At 37.1% G+C, this 26,951-nt stretch overlaps 1 protein-coding gene across 50 annotated transcripts in view; it reads right to left on the reverse strand.

Annotated features, from left to right (window-relative positions):
* The window catches only part of ANK2 (ankyrin 2), a 330,750-nt gene that overhangs the window by 47,514 nt on the left and 256,285 nt on the right, over positions 1-26,951 (reverse strand). For 21 of the 50 annotated variants that reach the window (XM_059170307.1, XM_059170588.1, XM_059170521.1 and 18 more), the window contains 4 exons: positions 19,264-19,408; positions 13,343-13,445; positions 12,588-12,691; positions 1,463-1,687 (listed from right to left, as the gene is read on the reverse strand). In XM_059170307.1, coding sequence (XP_059026290.1) covers positions 1,463-1,687; positions 12,588-12,691; positions 13,343-13,445; positions 19,264-19,408 — 577 coding nt within the window. Of the gene's footprint in view, positions 1-1,462; positions 1,688-7,946; positions 7,983-12,587; positions 12,692-13,342; positions 13,446-17,109; positions 17,122-19,263; positions 19,409-25,613; positions 25,668-26,951 lie in introns of all 50 variants that reach the window. The other 29 variants (XM_059170296.1, XM_059170367.1, XM_059170570.1 and 26 more) reach the window with 6 other exon arrangements.

Below are 26,951 nucleotides of genomic sequence, written 5' to 3' on the forward strand. Positions count from 1 at the left end.
ACAGAACCCCGGCGTCACCGGCTGATCAACAGGGTGAAGTTTGGTTTCACACTGCGTTTGGTTCTGCCCCCTCCATTGGTCACAAAGAGCAAGGAACTGAGACCCAGAGTGTACAATGGAGGCGCGTGGAAGGAGACACTTGGGTGTTGTTGGATCTGTCCCTAGTTACGTTCACTGCCAGGGCACGAGCCAAAAAAAATAAACAAAAAATGTGCTCCACAGGAAAGACAAAGCTGTTGGGAATATAATAAAAACTCTGACTCTGTAGAGAGGGCAGATGTTTTCATGGATATTCCTCAACAGATGGGAAGTTTAGTAAAAAGCCTAAAACCACGTGGGCATAAGGGAGGGGAAAGGGCCTGGTACAGAAGATGAAAGGGATCGTTGGGCAATTACTCCAACCATACTGGCATTTCCGATGCAACCCAGAACTTCACAGGCTCCTTCTAAGTCTCTGGTGATTTAGGAGGACATGGGAGGTGGCTTCTATAATTGGGGAATACAGACACCCCTTTTCAGGTGTGAACATAATTTGCAGCAACCTGCTAATCATTTGCTCCAAATTACAAGGCTTTAGAACGTTTCCCCAAGTTCTAAAGCAAATCCTCTCCCCCAAACGACCCTGGCAAAGAGTTCATGATTAGTAGGATTTTCTCCCAATTTTTGAGCACAAAGACTTGATACGACAAGACTTAAATACAATATTGATTTGTTTCAAAATATTTTGAAACTTGTCCCCCTCCAAAACTTGATCCTTTTGTTGGTTTTCAGCAGTAGCCAGTCATTTCTTGGCACACTGAGACACCACTTCATATATAATAGCAGTGGTACAAACAGAAGGAAGAAATGCCAATCCCTGCTCAAAATTGCTAAAATGAGCCTGGCAGAAGTTGGTCTGGATTTTGTTGTCTTAATGAAAACTACAACTACAGAGACTGTTGGTATAATTTTAAGACTCAAGATAGCAATTTTGATAACAGAAACGACACATCAGATGGAGTAAATTTTTGGATCTCTTATAAAGACAACGCTGCTTTCCAAAGATAATCATTCTGTTTCGTAACCACACAGGACTTTAAATGTATGTTTGGAATAGGGTAGTGCTTTTTCTTTAGGGCTTTACCATGTGAATCTCAGAATTAAGAACAACAACAACAACAAAAATACCTACCATCAGTTAAAACATGATTATTCACACTGGGAGCCTAGAAGCTATTGTCCCATCCAAAGAGAGGGAATCATAATTCACCTGAATGTCGAACTCATTAATGCCTTAAAATAAGAGGCATGTGATTGGAGTCAAGCACTGAGGTGCTACTTCCCATTTTTTAAATAATTTTGCAGGGGCCAATCTTCTTTTATAATGTTATCGACGTACCTTTTTTCATTCCATCCTAGTGATCTCATGTAGAGGACACAAGCTCATCGGTGACTAAGTGGGAGGTTTAGCAGAAACCCTTACCCAAGGAACTGAGCACCAGAAGGTCCAACTTCGATCAGGCGACTGGCCAGGCCTTCTCCTTCCACCATTGGCGGCATTGTCGCCAGTCTATGGCGTTTGACCAGACGGCAGGTGACTCGAGTTGGGGCAGTACATTTCCGAGGTGGAATAATGATACGGAGCCCGTTGTGTCTGCATCCTCGCATAGCACCACCTCGGGCATCCACCATAAAACTAACCAGGAAACTAAAAATTAAAATAGAAGATGAGCTGCGTTTTGAAATGCTGGAAGCAGACAGTCGAGCTTAGTCAAGTTAATTTTTTTCTCCTAATTCTTTGTTCTTTTTCATTTATTTGCATGGTGGCACATTATTTGTCCTTAAGAGTTCTTTCACTTTATGCTAATGCCTTTATTTCTGTTGTGTCGTTGTTTTAGCCTTTGCATTCTTTTGATCTGTACCTAAAGAATTCTGCTAGTTTTTGTTGACAACGGTGATATTAAATACAAACTGAGAATTAAAGATCTGTCCAATTGACTTAGGAAGTGGAATAAAATTATATAATGAACACTGATGAGTCTTCTTTCATTATAAACGCAAAGACCTCTGCTTCTGTCTAGGTATGTCCTGAAAAATCCACATGCGGAAATAGTAAGGATAGAGTAGAGAGGAGAGATCAAACTGCAGTTTTTCTAAACTAATCCAACCTGACTTTTCAAAATTATATCTTGTCCAACCCATTTTAATATAATTCTAGGACTTAAAAAAAAAAGATCCATAGGCCTTCTCCCAAGACCAGGCTCATGTTCACACATCCTGCTCCAACGTCATCTCACCCAGGATGCAGGTTATTAACTTACTGCATTCTCATGAAGAAGGAAAAGCAAAAATTAAATGTTTTAGATAGAATCAGCACTGGTTGACATGGACTTCCTACTTAAGAAAGCTCTCTGCCATCTTGGTCTAACTGAAGCAAAGATGAGATGGGCAGGAAGTGGGATTATAAATCCCCTCCACTTTGTGTTTTGAGGTGAGAGACCCTGGGCTCCTGCTGATGGAAGAGATCTGTGCCTCATGATTTTCCAAATTATAGTAAATCTCAATGTGGAAAATCCCAGCTAAAAATTGAGAAATGTAAAGGCTTCTAGCACTATTATTTTGTTATTTTACTAAGTTACTTGTTCATGCATAAAAGAACTATAATCCAAGTGACTCCTCGTTTTAAGAGTACCAAGAGAAAGGATTAGTTTTAAACTTTCATGTTATCTCCTGTGTGATGGTCTTCATGGATCCTGATAGAGTTTAGTTCGACTTCTTGTCACTCTGATAGTCCTAACACTCATTAAAGTCTTGGAGGTACTCACTTCCTCAAGGACTGAAAATTAAACCAGGCAATCCGAGTGTTGTACACATACACACAAAGACACAAACGAACAGTGTATATACCCTTATACAGATTACATTTTGGTCTCTCCCAATTTTCATCGCATTTGCAAGATTTTATACGCCAAACAAAGAGGAAAGCAACATACAGGTGTATTACGGATCTACTTGAGCTTAACCAGCCCAAGAACTACACCAGATTCACCACATCTAGATATTGCATCCATGACAACATTTAAAACATTTGGAAGATATTTTATCCAAGTAAGTTATAGGAGAGAAACACAATACATTGATGTTATTTTTTGACAAGTGATGAAAAATACATTAGCATCTTCTTCATCGCACTACACAGAACTCATGAAGCATGCTATTCAACAGAAATCCTGTTGCTAGTAATAAAAATGGATGCAGAGGAGCCGGAGTGCCTTCCTGAAGCCCATCATGCAGAATGAGACCATGAGAAGAGCCGTCACCATCCTTCCCGCATGCAGGAGCCAGCCTAGAACTACCATTCACACCAGCCTTTTAAGTTTTTAGCATAGGGCAAAAACTGGGGAGTATAATCAATGGTTTAGTACTCAAGAGTGGATGTTTCTGGTCTTTATTAAAACACAATGAAAAAAGGTTGGTTGCTTTTCTTATTACTAGTCTAAGTATAAATTCTTTAAAAAAATTATATTAGTTTTTTAAAAGGTAGTATTGCTCGAAAGGATGGGAAAAAACTGATAACATGTCTAGATGAATACAAAAGTTTCTTCTCCATTTTATTTGTTTTGAATGGACTAGGCTATTAATGTCAATTTTTATAAAAGCTAGGGGCAAAGACACTGAGTTTTGATCAGTGCTGCTCGAGATGCGTTTCAGTATTTCCGACTTTCCCTGTTTTTTCATCTTTTGATTACTGTCACCATTGATGAACAAAACAGGGACTCAAACTCCTAAGAAATTATTATAATACATCTACTCAATTTTACCAGTCTTTCTACCTTTTGAAGGCATTTAGGAAGCTTTCACACTTACAATACACGCTATTGCATTTCCATTATATTTATTCCAGTGATGACTTATGGCCTATATGATGTCCCCAACTAGAAGAACATGTTGAATGACTTCTAGGGGTGCATCTTCTAAAAACAAGTGAGTGACAGTAGCTATGTTCTTAGCTGTAACAGTGTTTCAATAACTACACGTTTGATTCCTTTCTCTGATTTTGTGTCACTGACTGTTCCTTTTGAAATCCTCTTTTGTTCTGGTTTACTCCGTAATTTCCCTTCCCCTGTCCGAGAAGCATGCAATGTTTGTTACCCTCGTATTGGTGGGTGCCCAGCATGGAACTAAGGATACTGAAAGTGAAAACATAATGGTTCCTGCCAAGCAACTCTTACTCAAAATTACTTTGCTTCCTGGTCAATAAGTGAATTATGACCACATACAGGAACCATGTAAGTAACATACTGGCCATGACCTTGTTCTTACGATGTTCCCCCAGCACCTAGCACAATGTATATGGAGCACGTAGTACGCAGTCAATAAATAATTGTTGAATAATTGAATGAATGAAAGAATAAAAAGAGCAAGTTGTAAGAGGTTGTATATATTTATCTCTAATAAAGAGAAATGGCAGCAAAATTGAAGGTAATTTAATTGTTTGGACTCTAGACAGCCAATCCAGTCAGAACTCATTCAAATTACTACACTGATATTTCAGCTCAAAAAATAGCAGAATCTTTGGGAAGGACTACAATCAATGTTAAATATTCTTCTTCTACAGGTCTTTTCCTGCTCCCAAATAAGAGATCCGATATGAAAAAAAGAAAAAAAGAGAGACTCAATATGTTTATTTCCCCTGACAGATGATTGGTAGAAAATGGGAGCAACCAAAATCAAGAGTTCAAATATAACAGAGGAAACAATTCCATTAGGAGTGAAAATTTCATGAAGAAAGAAAAAAGGTTGGAAAATCAAAATAAAAGAATTTAAAGACTGAAATCTGCAAGTAGATATATTTAACTGTAAGAGTCTCAGCATCCTCTAGATCTGGAAAGTAATACCTAAACACTGCACCCACTCACAGCAAGTTGGGAAAAGAAAGGTGTCAATCTGCATAATTCGGAGAAAAGAAAAATCACATTTCCAAAGAAAACAAGCCTTTGTGTCTTTCTCAATTAACTAAAGGAACTAACAGACTAACAAAAGTGACAAGTTTTAGTAAGAGAATTGTCCTTAGCCAGAGAAGAAGGGAGAGTAGAAGGAGCAGAAGGGAGATGGAGAGGAGGAAGAGGCAGTGAGAGAGAGTCAGAAGCTGGAGGGCTGAGAGGAAAGCAAAAGAGAAAGAGGTCGAGAGAGAAACAGAAAGGTTAGAGGAAAGAATTGAAAATTAGTTGTCAAAATGAAGAGAAAGTTCAGCAAGAAAATACTCCATAGAAATCAGACTCAAATAATGTAATTACAGAATAACAACTAACAAAAAAGCTGAATATGCAGAATTGTACACTGAAAGAATGATTTATTTCAAATAAGAGGGAATAAGAGAAATAATGATTCAAGTGCTAATGGAATGTCTTTTAGATAAACCATGCTAGTCAATCCCAATAGTCTATAATATACAACTGGGTAAGCATTTGAACACTTCTATTAAAAACACCAGAATATCAGAAGGTTTCACCATTTGGATAGGTGGTAGAATTAGTAAGGTTATTCTGCGATGTAAAAAACAGACTGTAAGAGACCATTTACTTTTTGGTACCACAGGAAAAAGTGCAGGGCTGGAAGCTATGAGTCATGAGATGAATCAGCTCACATACTAGAGATGATTAAGTAAATGTGATTTTCTCATATCTTCAGGAGATTATAAAGGGGACAAGATAAACCTGCAAACATTTGGAGATAAATGGAATTAAAGTAAAAACATGTAATTAAATACATCCAGAGGAAATGATATACGTAGGGACTAATGCTCAGCTTTGCTGTTTGTGAGCTTAAAGAATGAAGCCTTGTCTGTCGATGAGGGAGAATCATAATATTACCACTAGGGGTGCAGTGAGGATTCAACCATGCCTGGGAAAAGCATTTAGAATTCAGTAATAATTCAATAAATGCTTGTTCCCATCACTTTCCTTGCCCTACACCCAGATGATTTTATGTGTTTCAAATGTCTTAAAAATTACAGTGCGATACAATACCTAAAAAAGAAAGAAACTAACTTTTATCGGATATCTAAAATGAACTGGGAACTTTGCTAAAGCAGTTTAATGTGACAGTGGAATTTTTACTAGTTTATGAACTTCACTAGTTAAGTAAGCTATAAAGGTACTATGATCACAGAGCACAAAATCCGGCAAGTACCATGCTCTCTCCTGGATGCCAGCTACCATTAAATAGATCTCTGTCTTGAATTGTTGCTGTAACATCAACCAAGTCACTCCCTGTCTTCAAGTTCTAATTTTCTCATCCACAAAATGAGAGACTTTGGCCAAATAAACTCTATGGTGATCTGGTGTTAAAATTCTATGTGCCATTTCCTGTTAACTAAAGTTAGGAAACCTACTGAAATGTTTCATGACTGTCAGATGCTTTGTAAGAATTTTTATTTGGAAAATAAACTGCTTTTACTCCAAGAAAAATATATTATTTTTGCTGTACGGTTAAAACAGTCAACGAACAGTTTTGGAGAAAATATGTACACACATTGCACTCAACACTGACTGAAGACTGTACAGACAAAATTTATCACAGAATATACTCAGCTTTAATTGCGTATCTTACTCTCCAAAGGAAATTCAGCAATCATGCAAAATAGAAATTCTTATTGACGTTTTTCTAAATTGTGAGAATACAGTGTTATCACAATTTAAAAAGAATAAAAAGCAAAAGCAGTCCACCATTATTATGCAGATGATTTGCCTGCAAATACACAATTTGATTAGCTAAACAGGTACATGCTTTCAGAGGAGGCAGCAGAAAACAATGATTCTGGTTTTTTGAGGACAACGTCCTCCACCCCAAAAGTTACTAATCCTTAGGTTTACTTTTAATTCATTCAGGACCATGGGGTGGGGACAGGGAGGAGATTACAGCATTCAGAGTTAGTTATTGGGTGAAAATAGTGGGGAAAAAAAAGTCTTCAGGGTGCTTCAGTGATCCACATACACATAGCAAGAGGACCTTAAATTAAATCTGATTTCTGGGTTTATGTGAGAAAACATCATGAGTTCTTTTTCCTCTGTAATTCCTTTAATTCTTTCCTCATCCTCTGAATTCCTTAGACTGAAAACGGATGTAAAATCACTTTGAAAAAAATTGGTTCTAGTTTGTTAAAATCACCAATTATTTATCACCCACTGTGTTCAGAGACATAATATTTAGTGTGTGTTTCAGAAAAAGTAAAAGGAAGGGTACAAAATTTCCAAAAGTGGGAAATAAAAATTGTGTTATCTGTAGATGATCTGTAGCATCATGGTACATGACTGTATAATAAAAATACTAGCATCAGCAGTCTGATAAGAACCTTTAAAACTAACCTTACTGAAATATAAAGAATAGATATTTTTAGAACACTGACTAGCATCACCCTATAGCACAATTTCCAAAATACCAAAAGTTTTCACTTAAAGCTGTAGTAGCAAGGAAAGGCACTATTAATAAACTTTCAGCCTTTGGGTCACCTAGAATATAGCTTAAAAAAAAAAAAAAAAAAACTAACAAACCCTGCTAAGTGACACTTAAAACCATAACCTTTAATAGAACTTTAGAATAGCTCACCCAATTTGCATAATTTCCGGAAATGACATTCTTCAGCTCTATGGAGCACTTTTTCTCACAAAAAGAAATGGAGACATGGAGACCCATGGCCAAAATAGGCCTTCACAGTAGGTCTACATTAATTTTGGTGCAACCCCGCCTAATTTCCAAAGAGAGAAAAAAAAGGACCCACTTTCTTTCCACCATAGAGAAAGGGAATTCAGCAATGGCCACGCTTTGGAGAATATAAATCTGTCTCTTTCTCTGGCTAGGTATCTTCACACTAAAGCATCCTGAGATGGGGTATATGCAGAAGGAGATGGTGAAAGGGGCAGAAGGGGAGGCCACATGGTCAGAGAAGGAATTATGCAGAAGTTCACCTGCTGTTGTCACGATCAAGACATGGAGAGGAGCGGCTGCAACAGAACAGATACTTCAGCACAGAGAAGGAATGGATAAAGTGAAATATAAAGAAGGAAATCAGAAGTGACTTTCAACCGAAATATATTACTTATACACCAATACAGTATTCATTGAAAAAAAGATGGAAATACAAATGAGATATAGTTCTATGCAAATGCGGAGAGAAGAGCACGGTATGGGGGTTCATGGTGACTCCAGCTGAGGGACCTGGGGATATGATAAAATCTCTGGATTTGGATTTGTAGCCTTATCCAGTACCGGCTTGCGGAGGCCATGTGACCAGGTTTAAGGGTCTACAAGGTTACAAAACATCAAGGGTTCTTACAATGAACATCCCAGAGTCTTCTATTTGATGGGCATAGTTTGTCTCCAAACTTTTCGCTCATCCTTTTTTTAATACGTTCAAAATAACGGTAACGCCCTTTTGGGCTTCTACCAAAGAAATGCAAACAAAAGGGGCACAATTTAAAGAATAGCCTCAATCACAAACAGTAGCATTTACTCTAAGGTAGAGCAGGTAACATGAATTACCTACAGTAGGTAACAAAAAACTATGCAAAGAGGGCTTTTCTTAAGACCTTCATTCCCTGCTTTGTGCTTTGCCGTCCTCACTAATCATATTGTCTAATCCCACTTTACAGTCCTTTCATGCCTCTTCTGCCCAAGTCTGCTCTTCTGCAAAACGCTCCCTAAGTTTTCATACAATTCACTTGCATTTTCAGCACCTGACAATATACAAAAGGATACATGCTTCATGGACCAGAAATCCAACCTTACAAAACACTTGTTTTGACACTTAAAGAATAATTTCCTTGGGGTGCCTGGGTGGCTCAGTGGGTTAAGTGACTGCCTTTGGCTCAGGTCATGATCCTGGAATTCTGGGATGGAGCCTGGTATAAGGCTCCCTGCTCAGCAAGGGGTCTGCTTCTCCCTCTGCCCTTCCCCCTTTCATGTGCGTTCATTCTCTCTCTCAAATAAATAAATAAAATCTTAACAAATAATAATAATTTTCTTCATCCAAAGGAATTTACCTTCCTGTGCCTTAAAAAAACTAGGGTGTTTGAAATACATAAACAACTAAATTAACTGATCTAGGTAGGTGATAAATATTAATACTGTAAAATGGGAAACAGTCTTGACTTTCTTGATTTTCTAAGATCAAGTTCCACTGTTTGAGCCAACTGCCTTCACAGGTTTTTTTTAAACTGCTTTTATTTTTTTCGGGTAGCTTTAGGTTCACAGCGTAATTGTCAACATGTTTTTATGAAAAAGAAGTCCTTTAAAAGATCACTTTCTTATGGACTTCTAGTTACTATAATATTTTGTAACATAACATCATGAAGTGGCATTTAATTGTTGGCACTTGGCTGGCATTAAGGAACTATAAAAATAACACCACTGAAATAATAACATTTAAAATGAATTACAAAACTATTACTAGAAATTGTGGCTTTCATTTGTTAATTCATTATGCATGTCTGAAATGGAGAAGAATTTTAAAATTCAAATTCTTGCCCACGCTTATGTTGGTATGATCATGACTGGGATGCTAGAAATGACTATTGATTAGATTGTGAATCAGTGAATAATCCAAAGAACAAAAACAAAAATTTTTACTGTCAGCCTTTCTTTGACCGGATGTTGGCTGTATATATTGGGCAGAACAGATTTTTTTCTAAGCACTGATACCTACTCTTTTGTAGTCATGGACAATTAGTCATTGGAAAAATAAAATTACTAATACTGCTTATTGGTAAAAGTTGTGTCTTCAATTTCTCAAAAATCCCTTTATGGGATCAAATAGAACATTACACACAAACTCAGTAGCATGTGCATAAAAAAGCTGACTTTGTTATCTCCTCTGTCTAAAAATAATTTATTTCTTACATTTTGGGCAGATTTTGAAGTGGCTTAAAAATTCTCCAAATTAATTAAGGAAAAACTTAGTTCCTTAAAAAATACATAAAAACTACTACTACACAGGTGTGTCATGTATAATGAACAAGTAGCTTTCAAACACCATGACACTCAAAATCCTTGTGTTTTCAACATAAGTATTCATCCCATTAGAGTCATCTGTTGCACTGTGTTCAAATTCTAGAGGCCCCGCTAGGTGACAGATTACCTGATAAAAATAACAGGTTAAACGTTACTATTATAAATTGTACTATAGTGGTATTGTCATTTAGAGGATTCAGAATACATTCTGCTTAACTGATTTGGAATTGGTGAAGGATCTGGAAGATGTATATGAGGGTTGTATAAATACTAATGGCTATAATCTATTGAGCACTTACTCTTTCTAGGAAAAATGCTAATTATTTAAGAAGCATTTAATCCACAAACCTCCTCTATGAGGTCCATAATATAACAAACTCAGATGTTTTACAGAACCTGCCCAGTTTCACATACTGAGTGTCAGGGTCAGGACTGGTCTAACCCCAAAGCACACTCTTAACCACCATGTTATCTCTCTCCCACGGATCATCTTCCAACTACAGAGAGGTGTGTTTCTTAAAAGTAAGGGCTAGATCTTGCTTATCTGTTTTCCTTACTGCCCAGCACAACGTTTGGTACTTTGTAGAATTCAACAATGTGGGAAGAACAAATAAGTGAATGGAAGTGATTTAAAAAATTTTTTTGAAAGAACTAGGTATACGTTAATTACCTAGATCTCCCCAACAATCCAAGCTTTATCAAGCAAATTTGTTCCTTTCTAATGGTGTGGCAAATACATAAAACACACATATTTGGACTACTGGTGATTGTAGAAAATGCCCGTGGTAAGGCCCCAGCAACAGAGATTTGGTTGTAATTGGTTTGAGATGGGGCCTGGGTACATTTTTTAAAGCTCCAAGGTGATTCTAATGTACAGCCAGAGTTGAAGTTATTTACAATCAGTAGTCATATTTGAAGTTTATAAAAAATTTGGTGTATGACAGATGAAGAGTTTAAAGACCCTTATCTCAACAAGTGGTTAACTTCTAACCACTGGATGCTCTTATTTCATCATTATCAACTAGAATTGCTTATGCATTTATCTAATTTTATACAATCAGTTTGCATATTGATGTACTTAAGCTGAGTATTTTATTGCCCTTCAGCAGTTAAAAGATTCTAAGAAATTCCTTTTTTAAAGTAAAGTATTTATTTTGAAAACTGAAGGATTATCACTTAACACCTTGACTCTTGCAAATTCGGCTACTGATAATTAATCACACTTTGCATAAAATAATCTTGTCACTTTGTAGGCTCGATATAGTCTTCAAATATTTTATTATGGTTTCTAGATTCTATTATCCTCTGATACTGTAGGTCCAAGTCTCTTTTCCCCCTTAAGATGGTTGAGAAATTTAGTAGCATAATGCAATGTTATGCTTTTAGAATAATGTACAGATGTCAGATTTTAATTATTTCATTTTATATCTAAAAATATGTTAGTAAATTTGGATGAGGTTTAACTTGGTTTTTATTCCCTTGAAATGACTCTTGCATCAGGATACTGGCTTTTACTTATTTAACAAAGAAAAGAATATTATGATTAATTTCAGTATCTGTATTACTAATTTTATATTCAAGGAGCCTATAGTAGAAAACACTAAAAGGTCCCAAATTTCCAGTGACAAGTATCTTTAAATGTTTTTCTGAGAAAATATTTTAGAATAATAAAAACAAGAAAGGATCTATTTACCACTCAAATTAGTTCTGGGGATTATGGACAAAGAGTTTGGGATAGTAAGTTAAATCGAAGTACTGCACAGATAAAATAAAAGTGGGGCTTTTTAAAAAGGAAAATGACAGTGATTAAGTAAAAACAATTTTCAAAGTTTGTATATAATAATAAAATTACTACACAGGTTGAAACTACCAAAATGTCAGGGAAAACCCAATTGTCAAGAGGATTACAATTTGAAACTCCTTAAGAAAATTATTTTCTGCATAATTGAATTCTTACACCTTATAAACCTCTTTAAGTATGTTTAAAATTATTAACTCAAAATCCTACTTTTTCATGAGTTTATATGAACAGGCAGCATTTCTTTAGTAGTGATATACATATTAGCTGGATGACTTTTAGAAGGTGGCTGAGAAGCTAAGTCATCTTGTTTGATGTATCTCTACTTCAAACAGCATATGAACTCCTCTGTATATTTGTGTGATTCAAACTTCCATAATCATTATTTTAAATGCACAGATATGTGAGAAAAGGCATTTATTAAACTAGTCAGTTAATCTTAGTACATAGAACTTTCTAGAAACCAAATGATCCTGCTCCTCTTTCTAAGGTGTCTTTAAGACAAAATGTGTACAGTAAGGAGGCCACTGGTTTATTCTGGTTAGTGAGCAAGCTGTCTGATGCAATTCTACTAGTTATTTTAAAACAACAGTCAGTTTTTCTATGTTGACTTCAACCTTTTTTGCTGGTTCATTTGTGTAGGTAGAGTCCACACTGGATAAAACTTTGTTATTTACAAGTTTAAACAAAGGTCACTTCCCCTGTAAGCTAGCCATCAGCTAAAGCTACTGGACAAAGCTGTTATTTTCACACTCATCTCTTTTTACCTCTTGATCTGGATACATAATATTGATTTACTCACCCTGAATGAATAGGGCTGGAAGAAAGAGCCACGTTGTCTAAGTTCTCAGTGCCCCAGCTGAGACGGTAAGAATTCCTTTCTGCCTCCTTGGCTAGAGTTGACACCTAAATACAGAGAGCACTGGATTTAATAAAAATACTTTCCTTCACTTAAATAAAATATAATGAACTCTAAAAGTGGTATCACAGGAAGGTGATATTACCATCTTTTCATTTAAAAATATAAGACCGAGCCATTAAAATGTATCTTTTATAACACGTTGCTATTTAAATTATACTAATGACATAAGACCACATTTGTGTAATCGTCATGGCAAAGGGCAGGTATTCCCATCTACTTCTCTACATCTAACCAGCTAAAACTGATAAAAATCACATCTAAGATTAAAATATTCCATAACAATCTCTAATGGTTTTCTGATAACAGATAACAATTTTAAATACAAGATATATTTTCACAGGTACCTTTCACTTCCTACCTTCAATGCACCCTATCTCACTTTTTCCTTTACCAGAGATTTTTAGAAAGACATTCATTTTCACATCTAACCTCCACAGAAGAATTCAGTCTAGCTGAAGTAACAAACCGCGTATAGATATCGCTTGAGAAAAGCCCTCCAACTCTTATCCCAGCTTGTCAACTGAATTAAGACAATTCCCTTTCAGACAGAAAAACTTTCTCTGGACATTTCCCGCAACAGGTACTGTCAGAAAGCTCTCCGGAAAGCTGAAACGTCAAAGTAAAAAGTCACATACCTGGTGACTGGGGATGACAACTGTGTCGTCAATCATGGCACTGTCCCTCAGGTAAGAGGCATGGCTCAGGGTGTGAGACCTGTCGGAACTGAAGGATCGGAGGCTGGTAGGTTGGCAGGAGGCCATGGTCATATAGCAACGGCAGGAGCAGGGTTGGGAGGATGGAAGGGTGAGCCGAGCAGGAGAGTGAAAAAAGCGCGCTATTAGCTAAAGGTGCAACTTCCAGGGGGCCACGAATTGCAACGGTGGGAGAAGGAAACACAGGTCTCTGTGTCACCCTACCTCTCTGTCCAACAACTGAAGGAACACATCTTTTGACTGGCTCCTAGCACTCAATGGCAAGGGCACAAGGGAATCCAGAAGTTAAAATTTGATACTTCTAATCTGATTTCTTTTCTTCCCAGAAATGTCTGAAACCAGCAAACTCTAGCTCACTTACTGCCAGGACCAGAGATTCACACAGGAAATTATGCCAGAATAGACTGGTTCAGTCTGTGTTAAACGTTAACCTCCCTGCAACTAAGAAAAATATGAAGAGGGGGAACGAGACCACCCTCAGAGAGCACAGAAAGAAAGCACGGGTTTCCTCTTTGCTCATTTTCCATTCTCTGCATGCCTCATTCCCCTCCTGTCCAACTGCGAGCGACTGCCCGCGGGTGCATTCCCCTGGAAGGTACAGAGTGAAATGAACTGCGGCCAGAGGCATGCTTCCTGCGGAAGTGGAGTTCCTCTTGTTTGTCTCTGGTGTCTCCAACAACGCTATTTCAAAGGGCGGCATTGTTCCTTTTGCGCGTCCTCTGTGTGGTGAGTGAGGCACAAAGAGTGCTGGTTGCTGTGGCAATAAGACGCAAGAGCGCAAGAAACTGAGTCTACGCACCAGCCCAGGACACAAACACATCTGTCAGCACAGAAACAAACTGCCAGAGACACAACCGAAAACGAGGTTTGGCTTCAACATGGGATTTAGGCCTTGGGAATCAAGGGTTTATATTTTGGATACGTCGGAATTTCCGAGTTCTGAATTACAGATGCAAATGTGATGGGCAAAACCTGACATTTGCATAAGTGCAATTCATTCCTTCTTAATCAATTTGTACGATCAAATGACAAATAGACTGATGTCTCACAGAAGCTGTATTTTATTCGTATTGGTCCAGGAATTAAATATCCACATTCAAAATAGTAGCCCAAAGCCCATAGGGAAAAAGATATGCAAGCTTTCACAATATTTATAGAAGCAAAGTTTCATTTACTTTCAGCTAGTGGGTATTTGGCCAGTGAAGCACTGTAGAATTATGGACTAAGTGTCTGGTTAGCATATTTCTTAGTAGAAGCTAATCTCATTTTTCAAATAGACCTAATATTATAAGCTGTATACTGTCATTTTTATGAGGTGTCAATATAGCCAACTTCCATTATCTTTGAGGAAATAATCATTTGGTAGATAATTCATAATAATTGAGGGCCTTCTCCTTCCTATTCTGCTGTAGTTTTTTTTTAAATAAATATTTTTAAGAAATGTTTCTAATATTATTATTATTTATTTGAGAGAGAGAGTGAGCATGAGATTTGGGGAAGGTCAGAGGGAGAAGCAGAATCCCTGCTGAGCAGAGAGTCTGATGTGGACTGGATCCTGGGACTCCGTCACCTGAGCAGAAGGTGAGGTCGCCTAACCGACTGAGCCACTCAGGCACCCCTAGCTGTACTTTTTATGTCCCCAAAACAGATCTGGAATATTAGAAAGCAAGTGACATGAATTAAAGGAGTTGACTGATCCTGTACAAATCTTAGCTTATAATGAAATGAAATCTAAATCTAACTTGGTAACTCACAATTTTATGTTTTACAGGGTCTTAGAGAAGACTGAGACTCCAGCAGCCAAGGCTGGGGCCACCCAGATGTCTTCTTGTACCCAACTGCAGGGCTTTCAGTCTTGGCAGCTGATCGATATTGGGGCTGGTTTTACAGGTGTGCAGTTGGGTTTTGATGGTGCACTTCATGAACAGGCTGCAGGCTGGTAGGACTGACTCTGGCCTAAACTTGAATCTCTGTCTGTGGCTTTAGGATTAAAAAATCCAAACTGTAACTTTTTACATGCAAAGGTTTTAAATTGATAAGGATAAACAGTGCAAAAGGAGCAAGAGGCACTGAGGTATAGGACTAGACATGCCCGCTCACAACAGCAAGTAGAGACCCAGTCACTGACGTAACTGCCTAGTGACATAACTGCCACCACTGCAAAGGTCTTAACTTGGAAAAAACGCAGCCAGGTCCCAACTGCCACTTTTGGGGAGAGACCATAGCTGGGTGGATGTCTGTCTCTGTAGGAATGAGGTATGAAAGAGCTTGTTTGGCTCTAAGCGCAGAGCTGTATTTTGCAACCAATATGCCGATAATAAAGGTGGATTTTTGATATTTATCTACCTGATACCCAGGTCTCTCTCTCAATTGGTTTGAATCAGGAGGGGGAAGGGGGTATTGTTGTTATTTTTTTTTGTCCTTCTTAAAGTCCCAACAGGAAAGAAAGAAAAGAAAGAGAAGGGAGAAGGAAAAAAAGAAAGAGCTGACTTACAACCAAAAAGGAGATTAGGGTAGAGAGAGAAAAATATCAGGATCTGAAGACAGGGAGTGAGAAAAGTTGGAAAGTGAGAGAGCCAGGGAGAAGGGATGAGTTGGAACTATGCCTAACTATCTCTACTGCTGTGTTCCTGGCTTACTGTTTACTGCCTTCTAAAATGCTAATTGAATGTTTAATCAATTTTATAGTTTCTAACTGCCCTTTTCTCTTATATATAGAATTTGCTTAAATAAATAAAGTTAGAATATTCCAGCAGTAGAGAAATTACTGTAATGGAATAATGATCAGCAGAAACATTGGGAATAAGTCAAGTCTCTGAGTAAAAAATTTTCTATCCTGACTTAAAACATCAGAAACAAGGTTAAATATTTTATGATCCAAAACATTTCTTGTTCATTAAGTCAGAGGTCATCCCATTCAGTTAATAAATTCATAATAACACATATCTATAGAAGTCTGTATGTGCTGTTCAATGAAGGACTGTGCCAAAAGTTATGGTCTTAAATTTTAATTCTCTGCACTACAGTAAACTACTTTATGGACACATAATAGGCAGTCTGTAATTTCATCAAAAATGTAATAATCACTATCTTAGTAAGCTGTGGTATTAGAGGTTTAATTAATGAAGCTTTTGAACCTTATTAAACTAGTAAATATCTAAAAATTTCAATTGCTTAATGCATGGAAAAGCTTCTGTGGCCCATTGATACTTAGAATTTTACACTAAATTTAATTTGTAAGCAATAATTAAATGAACATCAAATCTAAATAATAAGAACTTGGATATATTTTTATCAATTTACATTAAATTGTTCATATTTTTGTTCTCCTGCATTCATATAAAATTTAGGCATCAGAATAGTTCTTCTACCATTCCAACCATACACAGACTTAGGTTCCTTTGGGGAAGCCATGCTAATGTTTTACCAACCACAAGGTGGGGCTGTGACAGTAAAAGTCAGGCCAGAGTCTTGTCACAGACTTGTATTCTGGTAATATATTCACCCTTCTAACTCAGCTATCAATTCAATAGCTAAAAATCCTAATTTGAGAACAAATCCATAATTCTAGAATATAAGCACCTCCTGCCAACACATACACACACACACTACGCACATTGCACAGTGAGCAGGGAAATGTTGATGTATCCAGGAAGTGTCACAGTGTTTTCATGCTATTTAATACCTACCTGGGCATGGTACTATTGAAAGCATACCAAATAAATAACGAAAAGTAAAAATGGTTACCAAAAAAAGAAAACTCCGATTGAATTGCATAAAGAAATTTTTTTAAAAAAATCAGTGAAATCCATGAAAATGAGATGTTGCTTGTAATTCCATGTTGGAGATCATGAATACAATCTGGGGTTCTAGAAATGCTAGTGAGGACCTGGAGAATAGACCATGGTTTGTTTGTTCCATACACCATCTTTACATGCTGGTAAGTGTTCAGTTTAAGCAGAATCGTCAAACCATGGACCCTGTTTTATGGAAAGTATTGTTGTAAATCTTCCATAACCTAGTACTTTCAAAGAAGGAAAAAGGATCAGATCAAGAACTTAATAAAATAGACCATGCTGGAAATGAAGGGTTTTTTTTCCCCTCTGACAGTGATGTGATTATTTATAGATTATTATGACTTTGTTTAAGGCCATATATTTCATGTTCTCCAAATTTGAAATCTTTTCCTAGAAATTTTAGTGATGCCTCAGTCTATCTGTCAGAACCCAGTATATAAAAAAACCGGTCCCATCACCAGTCCCCCCGACTTTCACCTCAAGTGGCTTCCTCTTCTGTCTCTTGACTCCAAAGACCACCCTCCCATCTACGTCATTGAAGCCAAAGGGTCAAACATTCTTCTTCTTTTTCACCCATCCCATGAAATCCATCACCAAATCCGGCTACTTTTACCTCACAGATATGCTCTCAAATTTGTCATTTCCCAAATTCTCTCCATGATTGCTACCACTAAGGTTAAAGGTCAAGTCTTCTCTTAACAGCTTCAGCTAATATTCCTGCCATAGATTTTCAGATGCTTGTTACTGCCAGGTTTGGCCCTTTGACAATTCTCTCTAAAACTTATCCTTTTAGTGTATAGTCAGAGGGAGCCATCCAAAACGCAGACAAGCTCTCCCCTCCTTCACACTATGCTCTACCAAAACTGTGCTGTTCCTTCTCTCATATACCATGAGCCTTTGCTCATGATCTCATTAAAGCTTCGAATGCCCTCTCCACCTTTTCCTCACCATCATTACCCATCACTTTGTCTCAGTTTGAGCCCATCTCCTCTAGAAAGCCTGAGCCCTGGGGCTTTAGTTATACTCTATGGGTACTACTAGCCTAGTTTCTCTCACATGCCATCAAACTATGATTTTAGCTTTCAAGTCTGGTCATGTCTGTACCTCTAGCACCTACCACAAGCCAGCCCAGAAAGGTACTTATTATATGCACACTGAATCATTAAAAAAAAAGAAAGAAAGAAAGAAAGAAAGAAGGAAGTAGGGAAGAGGCATTGATGTTCATTGGAAAACTCCAAGAAAAATTTGTTTTTGCTAATTATCCATTTAAAATTAACTACACTTTAAGGTATATATTTCTTAGACTACAAATATGTTAACTACAGCTTAGAATACAGCCAAGATGAAAACTGCAAACCTATGATTACTGACTAGTGAAAAACTTCACACTACATATGTTAACCTAAATCGGCAGTCAATCTTTTGATGAAGTACCATGGAATGTTCTTATTCAGTTTGCCTCAAAAAATAACAAACACCAGTTGGGTAATAATCAGAAATTTTATACTGCAGAATATGACATAAACCTTTTCAGATTTGCCTATAAAACCTGTGCTCCTTCAGATTTTGCTCAGATTGCTTTTGTATTCAAGATCTTGGAGGATTTGGGTCTAATTCTTTCTTATGAAAATCAATTTCAGGCACTTTGCTTCTGAATTTGTTTCTTTTTCATCCTTCTTCACAACACCCTTTCAGTCACAGAATCTGTACCACTAACAAAAATACCCATAAGGTAAAATGGTCCTTTTTATTCGCCTGAGAAAAAAGTGATAAATGATTACAAACACTATACTGAAATGTAGAGAGCTCTTTACTTATTGCTCTGCTTCTTACTAGTTGTCTGACTTTTACTGTCACTTAAACTCTCTAGCCCTCCGTTTCCTGCTCTTTAAAATAGGCACTTCAAGTTGCTCAAGGGTGCAGTAAGATATAACATGCAGTACCTATTAAGTATCCTTAATTATGTCTATTTTTTTTTAATTATCATCATGAAAAAGGGTCGCATTGCCCTCTGGCTGGTGCCAAGGGTCAGGACTAGGGGACTACCTGTCGGAGCGGGCTCCCTCCAAGCTGTACCGCAGGTAATTCATGCCATCCAGGAACTGACTGCTGGGTAGCGAATCGTCGCCTAGTTCTTTCAGATCCTCGGGCCGAAGGTATTCTCCCCCATCCCCTGTCATTGTGTCGTCACCTTGAAGCAATCAGAGGAAGACGGAGGAAGGATTATTTGTTGAATGTCGTATTAACTACAAAATAGGGCGAAGATCGTGGAAAAAAAAGGCAGAAAAGCACTTACATCACCAAAACACCACACACCCAATAAAAAACACATGCAACCATGAAGTGCTAAAACTCAAAGAAACAATATTTGGCCCATTTTTCTATTGCTTATCAAGAAAAAAAGAAATGACCTGAATTGTAATTCTCTTAATATCAGTCAGTTTTCTTTACTCATCTCTTTGTTGGCATAGCTGGTTTATAGCTATATTATTTAACTTATTCTACTATGTAGACTACTGAACTTCTAGACATAGTTCCAATAATTTCGTACCTAATGTCCGGCATTAACAATCTCTTCATGTCATTGGCAATATGCTAAGAAATATCTACTGCTCGGGGCACCTGGGTGGCTCAGTCAGTTAAGCGTCTGCTTTCAGCTCAGGTCATGATTCCAGGGTGCTGAGATGGAGCCCTCCCTCGGGTTCCCTGCTCAATGAGGAGTCTGCTTCTCCCTCTCCCTGCCCCCCAACTCATGCTCTCTCTCGCTATCTCTATCTCGAACAAATAAACAAGATCTTAACAACAACAACAAGAAATATCTACTGCTCTAAAACAAATATGTGATATAGTATGTGGAGGGATATGATTTATAAATTAACAAGATATGCACATTAGGGAAAGAACACTAGAACGAAGTGAGCAGATTGTGACATTTCAAGAAACCTGGAATTCAATTTTAAAAATATTACTGAGCATAAAAAGAATGTTTTGTTGGAAACTAGGTGGCTTCCCAAAGGTGAATAACAGGGGAAAAAAGAGAATTAAGTAATCAGGTAGTGGCAGAAAGCAATGACTAAGTGTGGTAGTTCATATTCAGAAGCCCAAATGCTAAGGTACATTCCCTGCCTGTGATTAGGAATAGAATACTTTCACAAATATCTTTTTCAGGTAACTGAATAAGTAATATCTCATTCACAGACGTGCTATACGCCATTAACATACTGACATGGAGAAATAATACGGTTGAGAGAAACTGTTTTTGATGACTTCTTGAGACATTAATGACACACTTTAAACCTGATGACCTATGTAAAGGACAACTTGAAGGACAACTTCATTCCTATAACTAAGTTAAAAATTCATTATTATATTCTCATTTGTTTCAAGTAATTGTTCTAAATCAACACTAATTTATAAAGGTACAACACTAAAGAATTATAAGAAGGATATGTCTCAAAAAAAAAGGATAGGTCTCTGACATTTCACTGCTTATATATATGATCTTAAGATCTCAGATATACATTAAAGGATTATTAGCTGTCTAAATTACTTAAAGCTAATGATAGATTTTTTTTAAAAAGACCTTTCAATAAATGGAGATATCATTTATTCACCATTTGATTTTTCTCTCAAAGACAATGCATTTAACATTTGACACTTACAAGTCTCATCATTAAAAATATTTTCATGGCTTCTTCAGTGACACCATCAGATTTTTACAGAGTTTTAGCAGAATGAGTTAGGCTCCACAGAGTATTAATTAAAAGTTGAGTTCTCAGAATTGGATAGACCTGGCTTCAAATTTTAATTCTGTTATTTACTGGCCTGTTAATCTTCCAGAGCCTCAGTTCTCACAACTAGTAAATGGGAATGATACTAATAATCTATCTCACACAGTAGGTGTATGAATTAAATAACATAAGAATGTGTAATCAAATGCCAGATATACTAATTGCTAGCTATTGTTTTTATTAACACAAAACAGTAAAAATGTGACACATCAATGAAATACGAGCTCAATTTCATTTATGCAAAAATACTTTTAAATGTATATATCATAAAGAAAGAAGAAAAACTGTACTGTTTAAATATTCGTAAATCTGATGGCTCCAAGGAAAACTTGAGTAAAGTTTTTAAAATTATGTTGTTTAAAGAGTGCCCGCCCACCCTTACAACATTTTCCTCTCTAAAGTGTTTCCTCATGGGGTGCCTAGGTGGCTCAGAAGGTTAAGTGTCTGCTTTCATCTAAGGTCATGATCTAGGCTCTGGGATTGAGTCCCCCATCTTGGGCTCCATGCTCAGTGGGGAATCTGCTTCTCCCTCTCTTCCTGCCTCTCCCCCTGCTTGTGCTCTGTCTCTCTCATTCCAATGAATAAAATCATTTTTTAAAAAAAAATCTACTAAATAAAACAACAAAAAATTTTTTTTAACATCTCACAAAGCAAGATGTAACAATAATAGCAATCTACAGATAACAGTAGGGTCAAACACAAAATGCATGATACTGGTCAACCTTAAGAACCAAAAAGATGAGAGGAGAAAGAGAGATCACTTTAGGATGGTGTGGTGGGTTCAGCAGTGTCGTCCCCCGCCCCCCCAACACACAAATCTCACTTCTATTTGGAACCTGAGAATGGAGCCTAACTTGGAGATAGGGCTTTTATAGATGTATCTAAGTTAAGGACTGAGGTGACATCACATTGGATAGCTCCAATGAGACTGTTCTTTGAGACACAGGGGGAAATGCCACAGGAAGGCAAAGATTGGAGTGATGTGTCTACAAGCCAAGGAACAAACACCAAGGATCAATGACAGCCACTGGACACCTGAAGACACCAGAAAGACTCTACCATAGAGTATCAGAGGTTAGTATGGTCCCACCATAAACTTTTCACTCTCAGAACTGTGAGAGGATAAATTTGAGCCACCAAGTTTGTGGTAATTTCTTGTGATAGTCCTAGGAAATTCCAGTGAAGCTGGAGAAGGAGTCACTGAAGAAGGATATTAGAGATGATCATTTGTTTGGATTCAACTTTAATGGACAGGGATTGACGCTACTTCAGATGAGAGGCTCATGTGTAAGGGGTCATGGAGGGCAATAAAAACAGTGAGAATGAAGGAGTAACACATATCACTTATTTAGAGAATACTACGTGAAGTAACTTGGCAAAAGTAAATGTTCGTGATGGTAAGCAATGATGAAAAGTCCATAAAGAAAATCAGTGTCTAAATAGTGATCAAATCAAGATTAAACATTTTATTTTAAGATTTGTAGGACTTAATTGTTCTTACTACTTCCTTCCTCTTATGTAATTGGTAAGTCTATATATGGCCATACTTTATGAGTCAAGTAAGTTGGGGTCCCCCTTTGTTTATTTCTGGGAGAAAAAAAATTCTAACATCAATTCTATGAATTGGTTTACCAAGCCACAGGCATTACCTGGTTTGCATATAAATCTAAATTATTTCCAGAAAGAAAAAAACAGCCAACTTGTTAACATTTGGGAAGATAAGCTCTACTCTTATTTATGAGAAAGTGAAAGAAATAGTTGGCTGCAGAATCTGTCATGTAATACGAGGAGACTCATATTACATGAGGAGGAGCCCGCTGTCAAGTGTTCACAGCTGAAGTGTGACAAAAGGAGAGAATGGATGGTTCCTGTACATTTCATCATAACACTCGGCCATTCTGGAGTTCTCTTGACTACCATTAGTACTCATCATTCTAGAGAACCGGTGGAGAAGTTTGTACAAACCATTCGCACACAAACCTTTGAGTATAGGGGACAGATGGGTCACATTTCTACAGGTATTTTAGTTATGTAAGTGTTATCACCCCTGAGCCCCACCATGTAACTTACTGCCATGGAGCTGAGTCAGCAAAGGTAGGGATCAACTCATGATCCTATGAAGACATACAGGATTACATTTGCAGCTGCATTTTTCGTCTGCATGGTACGATATTCTCAGATTGAATTCCCATTTCTATCTTTTCCTTCCATGTCTCCACCATGTTGTCCCACCAGGACTTATATATAATCTGACTGAGCTATTACAATGGCTCTCACACTGGGTTTACATTCCCCACCCACAACTTGATGGCCATGTGCTGTGGCACAAACTATTTAATATGTTTAAGTCTTAGTCTCCTCCTGTTCAGGTGAGCCTTTCCTCACCTGGAAAAAAAAAATGAGGGGGGTGCCTGGGAGGCTCAGTGGGTTAAAGCCTCTGCCTTCGGCTCAGGTCATGACCCCAGGGTCCTGGGATCGAGCCCCGCATCGTGCTCTCTGCTCAGCGGGGAACCTGCTTCCTCCTCTCTCTCTGCCTGCCTCTCTGCCTACTTGTGATCTCTGTCAAATAAATAAATAAAAATCTTTAATAAAAAAAAAATGAGGGGGAATCAATAGCCTAGCTTATGTGGATGCTCTGGGGATTAAATGAGACAAAGCCCCTAGCTTTGTAGATGTTTAGTAAATGTTTTCATTTCTGTCAAAATATCTGAGCCTCCTTCCAATTTCTTACTAATACACTCCTTTAGTATATCACTGCTGGTTTAATCTTTGTGATAATCAGATTTGTTTCTGTCATTATTCAAAATGTTTAACATGTCGTCATTTCCCAGACTTTTCAGGTAAGAACTCAAACATTCACAGTGAAGTCCAGAATGTTTTAATGCATGAGCCAAACCAAATGACTGTATTATTTTGCTACTCTGTGTCTCTCTCATGCACTTTCTCCTCTCAGGGCCTTCACACTGTGTGGAAGTGTGTCTCTAAAACCTCTAAAAGGCATTGTGTCTCGAAAACCTGTGTCACTTTCCTATAAATCTCTCAGTTTCAGCAAGTCCACGGGACTGCACTGCGTCTCTCCAACTTTAGTTTCCAAGGCAGATATGAAAAGTGGGTGACATAGTGTCTTCTGTTCTACTTCATTTAACTTCTACATTATCTCTCCATCGATGTTTTGTAAAGACATGTACTGTGTTCACCTCTGATTCCCCAATGGTAGCAGTTCTAGTAAAATCACTCTTACTATCGGTTGATTGGATTCACAGGTGGATATCCCGATTACTCTACCAAGTTAGCCTGAAAGGACAGCTGTACTTGGCTTGAACATCCTTTTGAGTATTGATAATACTCACAACTATCAAAACAAAAGAGCTGTAAATTAAAAAAAAAAAAAAAAAAAAGAAAAAGAAAGAATTGACTAATACCTTCAAAATACATGTGGCTATACTTTGTCCTTATGAATGACAGGTTCCATGAAAATATCTGAAGCCCATAAAACATTAAATGGTTTGGCAATATGAAAGCCGAATTTCTTTATACTAATTCTTTGCACTAAAAATTACTTCACAATACTCAGATATATCCTATACATAAAAATTATTCAACTTGAATTTCTTTCTGAGGAAAAGAATGTTACTAAGTTTTTGGCTGTCTAAAAGAAAGAAAGCTTCTTCTCTCACCATAAAAGATATTCTTGATCAATAGCCAATATTCCTCTCAAAACAAGACCTTTATCACTAAAAACTCTTAATCTCTAACAGTTTTAATAAAAGCATACAGGATATTATACCTACATATTACATTAGTCAATGAGCAGGTCCCAAAACTGTTTCATATAAATGGAATTTCTTTGATCGCACTCAATACTTTGAAGGCACTGGCATTGGAATTATTTAACAAGTATTTAGGAAATAAACTATTTTTAAATTAAATAATCACTTGAATTTATTTGATTTATAAATTTAGATGTTCATGGAAGAGATCTGCTTCAAGTGATACCACATATACCTTGGATCCTTCTTGGGAGATAGTATATTTTATATCAGTTATTTTCCCCCCTCTATGCTGAAGATCCTCCTACATAATTTTAAGGGCTTTCATTTTTATTCCTAGTTACCTTCAAGAATCACATGATAACTATCAATTACACATATTTCTAATCACATCTACAACTTATCTTCAGCCAAGAATGATATGAAGTTTATTCAGTCATGCAGTCTAACTTAGTTTTAACAGGTTCCTGGTAGTTAAATGCCAACTTACAAAGAATTATTTTTTTCTCTAAATGTGTATTCTTAGAAGAGAGATTAGTTTTGGCAAAATATTTGTATGATGCTCATTAGGTAATTTAATTATAGTAGTAGTAGGTCTCAACAACAGCAGCAACATCATTAATAGGATAAGCAATTTATGGCTTTAGTTTCTGAGTTAATAAAATCTACAAGCTCACGTGCATACATATAAAACTCCATCCACATCACACATGCTATTTCAAAAGAAACAGGTTAGAATTAGGCATGCATATTTAAATATTAAGCAAGTTGCTTCTCTCCAGTTAAAAAAAATGAAAAGCAAAGCTTTCACTCCAATAGCTTCCTCTCAAGGTACCTGAATCACTAAGAGCTTCCCCATCAATAAAGTTGTCACCAAACTGTTTAAGGGCTGTTAAAAAAGATGATCCCACAAAAGAAAATGTGATGTGCATATATGAATGCTAAAATTAGCTGGCAAGTATTAGGAAGGAACATAAAATTGTTATAATACTTGAAATGCTAACTTTGACAATTATTAATTTACTTTTAATAACCCAGTGACCAAACATTTGCTCCTTCATGTCCTAAGTTCTCACAAAAGCCAAGATAACTCACTACCTGTTACCAAACAGTGAACGAACTAGTTCCAGATAATGACATCTCCTTGTAAAGTTTCACCTTCTGATTATATCTTGAAGAACCTAAAAATCTACTTTTACTATTTCTCAATAAAAGCAATTAACATTGAGAATAGTACTATTCTTTTCAGCCTGACTCATTTTTTTAGTTCTTTTATCTCTGCAGTGAGGGATTCTCTAGTGTCTTCTATGCTTTTCTCAAACCCATCTAGTCTCCTTATGGTTGTTATTTTAAATTCTGGTTCAGGGTATTACTTAAATCTGTTTTGCTTAGATCTCTGGCTGTGCTCTCTTCTTGTTCTTTCTTTTTGAGATGAGTCCCTCCATCTTGGCATTTTGTCTAGATCTCTGTCTTCTGCATTGCAGAAAGCCTGTTATATTCCCTGCTCCTTAAAGCAATGCTGTATTAAGAAGAAATCATCCACTGTCCAGGACCTGATGCTTCAGAGTCTTTGGTGTGTGCTGTGTGCACTCTGCTGCTGGGTTTTGGCTGCTCTTTCCCTCAGATTAATCCTTGGCAGAGTTTCTCTTTGTCTACAGTGGGAAGCTTTTGGACCTTCTCCAGTGTGTGGCAAGTTTTAACTAGTACTATTCTTTATGGCAATAGTCTTTCAAACATACACATTTGACCAAAAGCTGTACTATGGAAATTTGGCTACGTACCTCATTTGCTGCATTCATGATTTTTTGGCAGATTTTTTTGTTCAAGAAAAGTCAACTCCGCTAACTGAAGTAGAAGTCGGGAGCTGGAAACTCTCGCGGAGGGACAGACTTGCAGCACAACGCCCCATCCCCACCCCAGGCAGTCCCCTGTACTCCGGTTAGAGCAACAGACTTCACAACGTCTGAAATCCACTACCTTTGAAAATTTTTGTCAACTCTAAAGCTATACAGAGCATGTTTTATGATTTAAACAAATTCTTATGTTGAATTAGTATGACTTACATGTTATTTTTAAACTTATCTAAGCTCCTCTCCTCTGGAATTAAAATTTATTCTGATTATTTGAACCAACCAGAAACAGACTTCTCAATATACCATTGAGAATATACTTC

Source organism: Mustela lutreola, chromosome 1, assembly GCF_030435805.1.
Source record: "Mustela lutreola isolate mMusLut2 chromosome 1, mMusLut2.pri, whole genome shotgun sequence".
Classification (NCBI taxonomy): Eukaryota; Metazoa; Chordata; class Mammalia; order Carnivora; family Mustelidae; genus Mustela; species Mustela lutreola.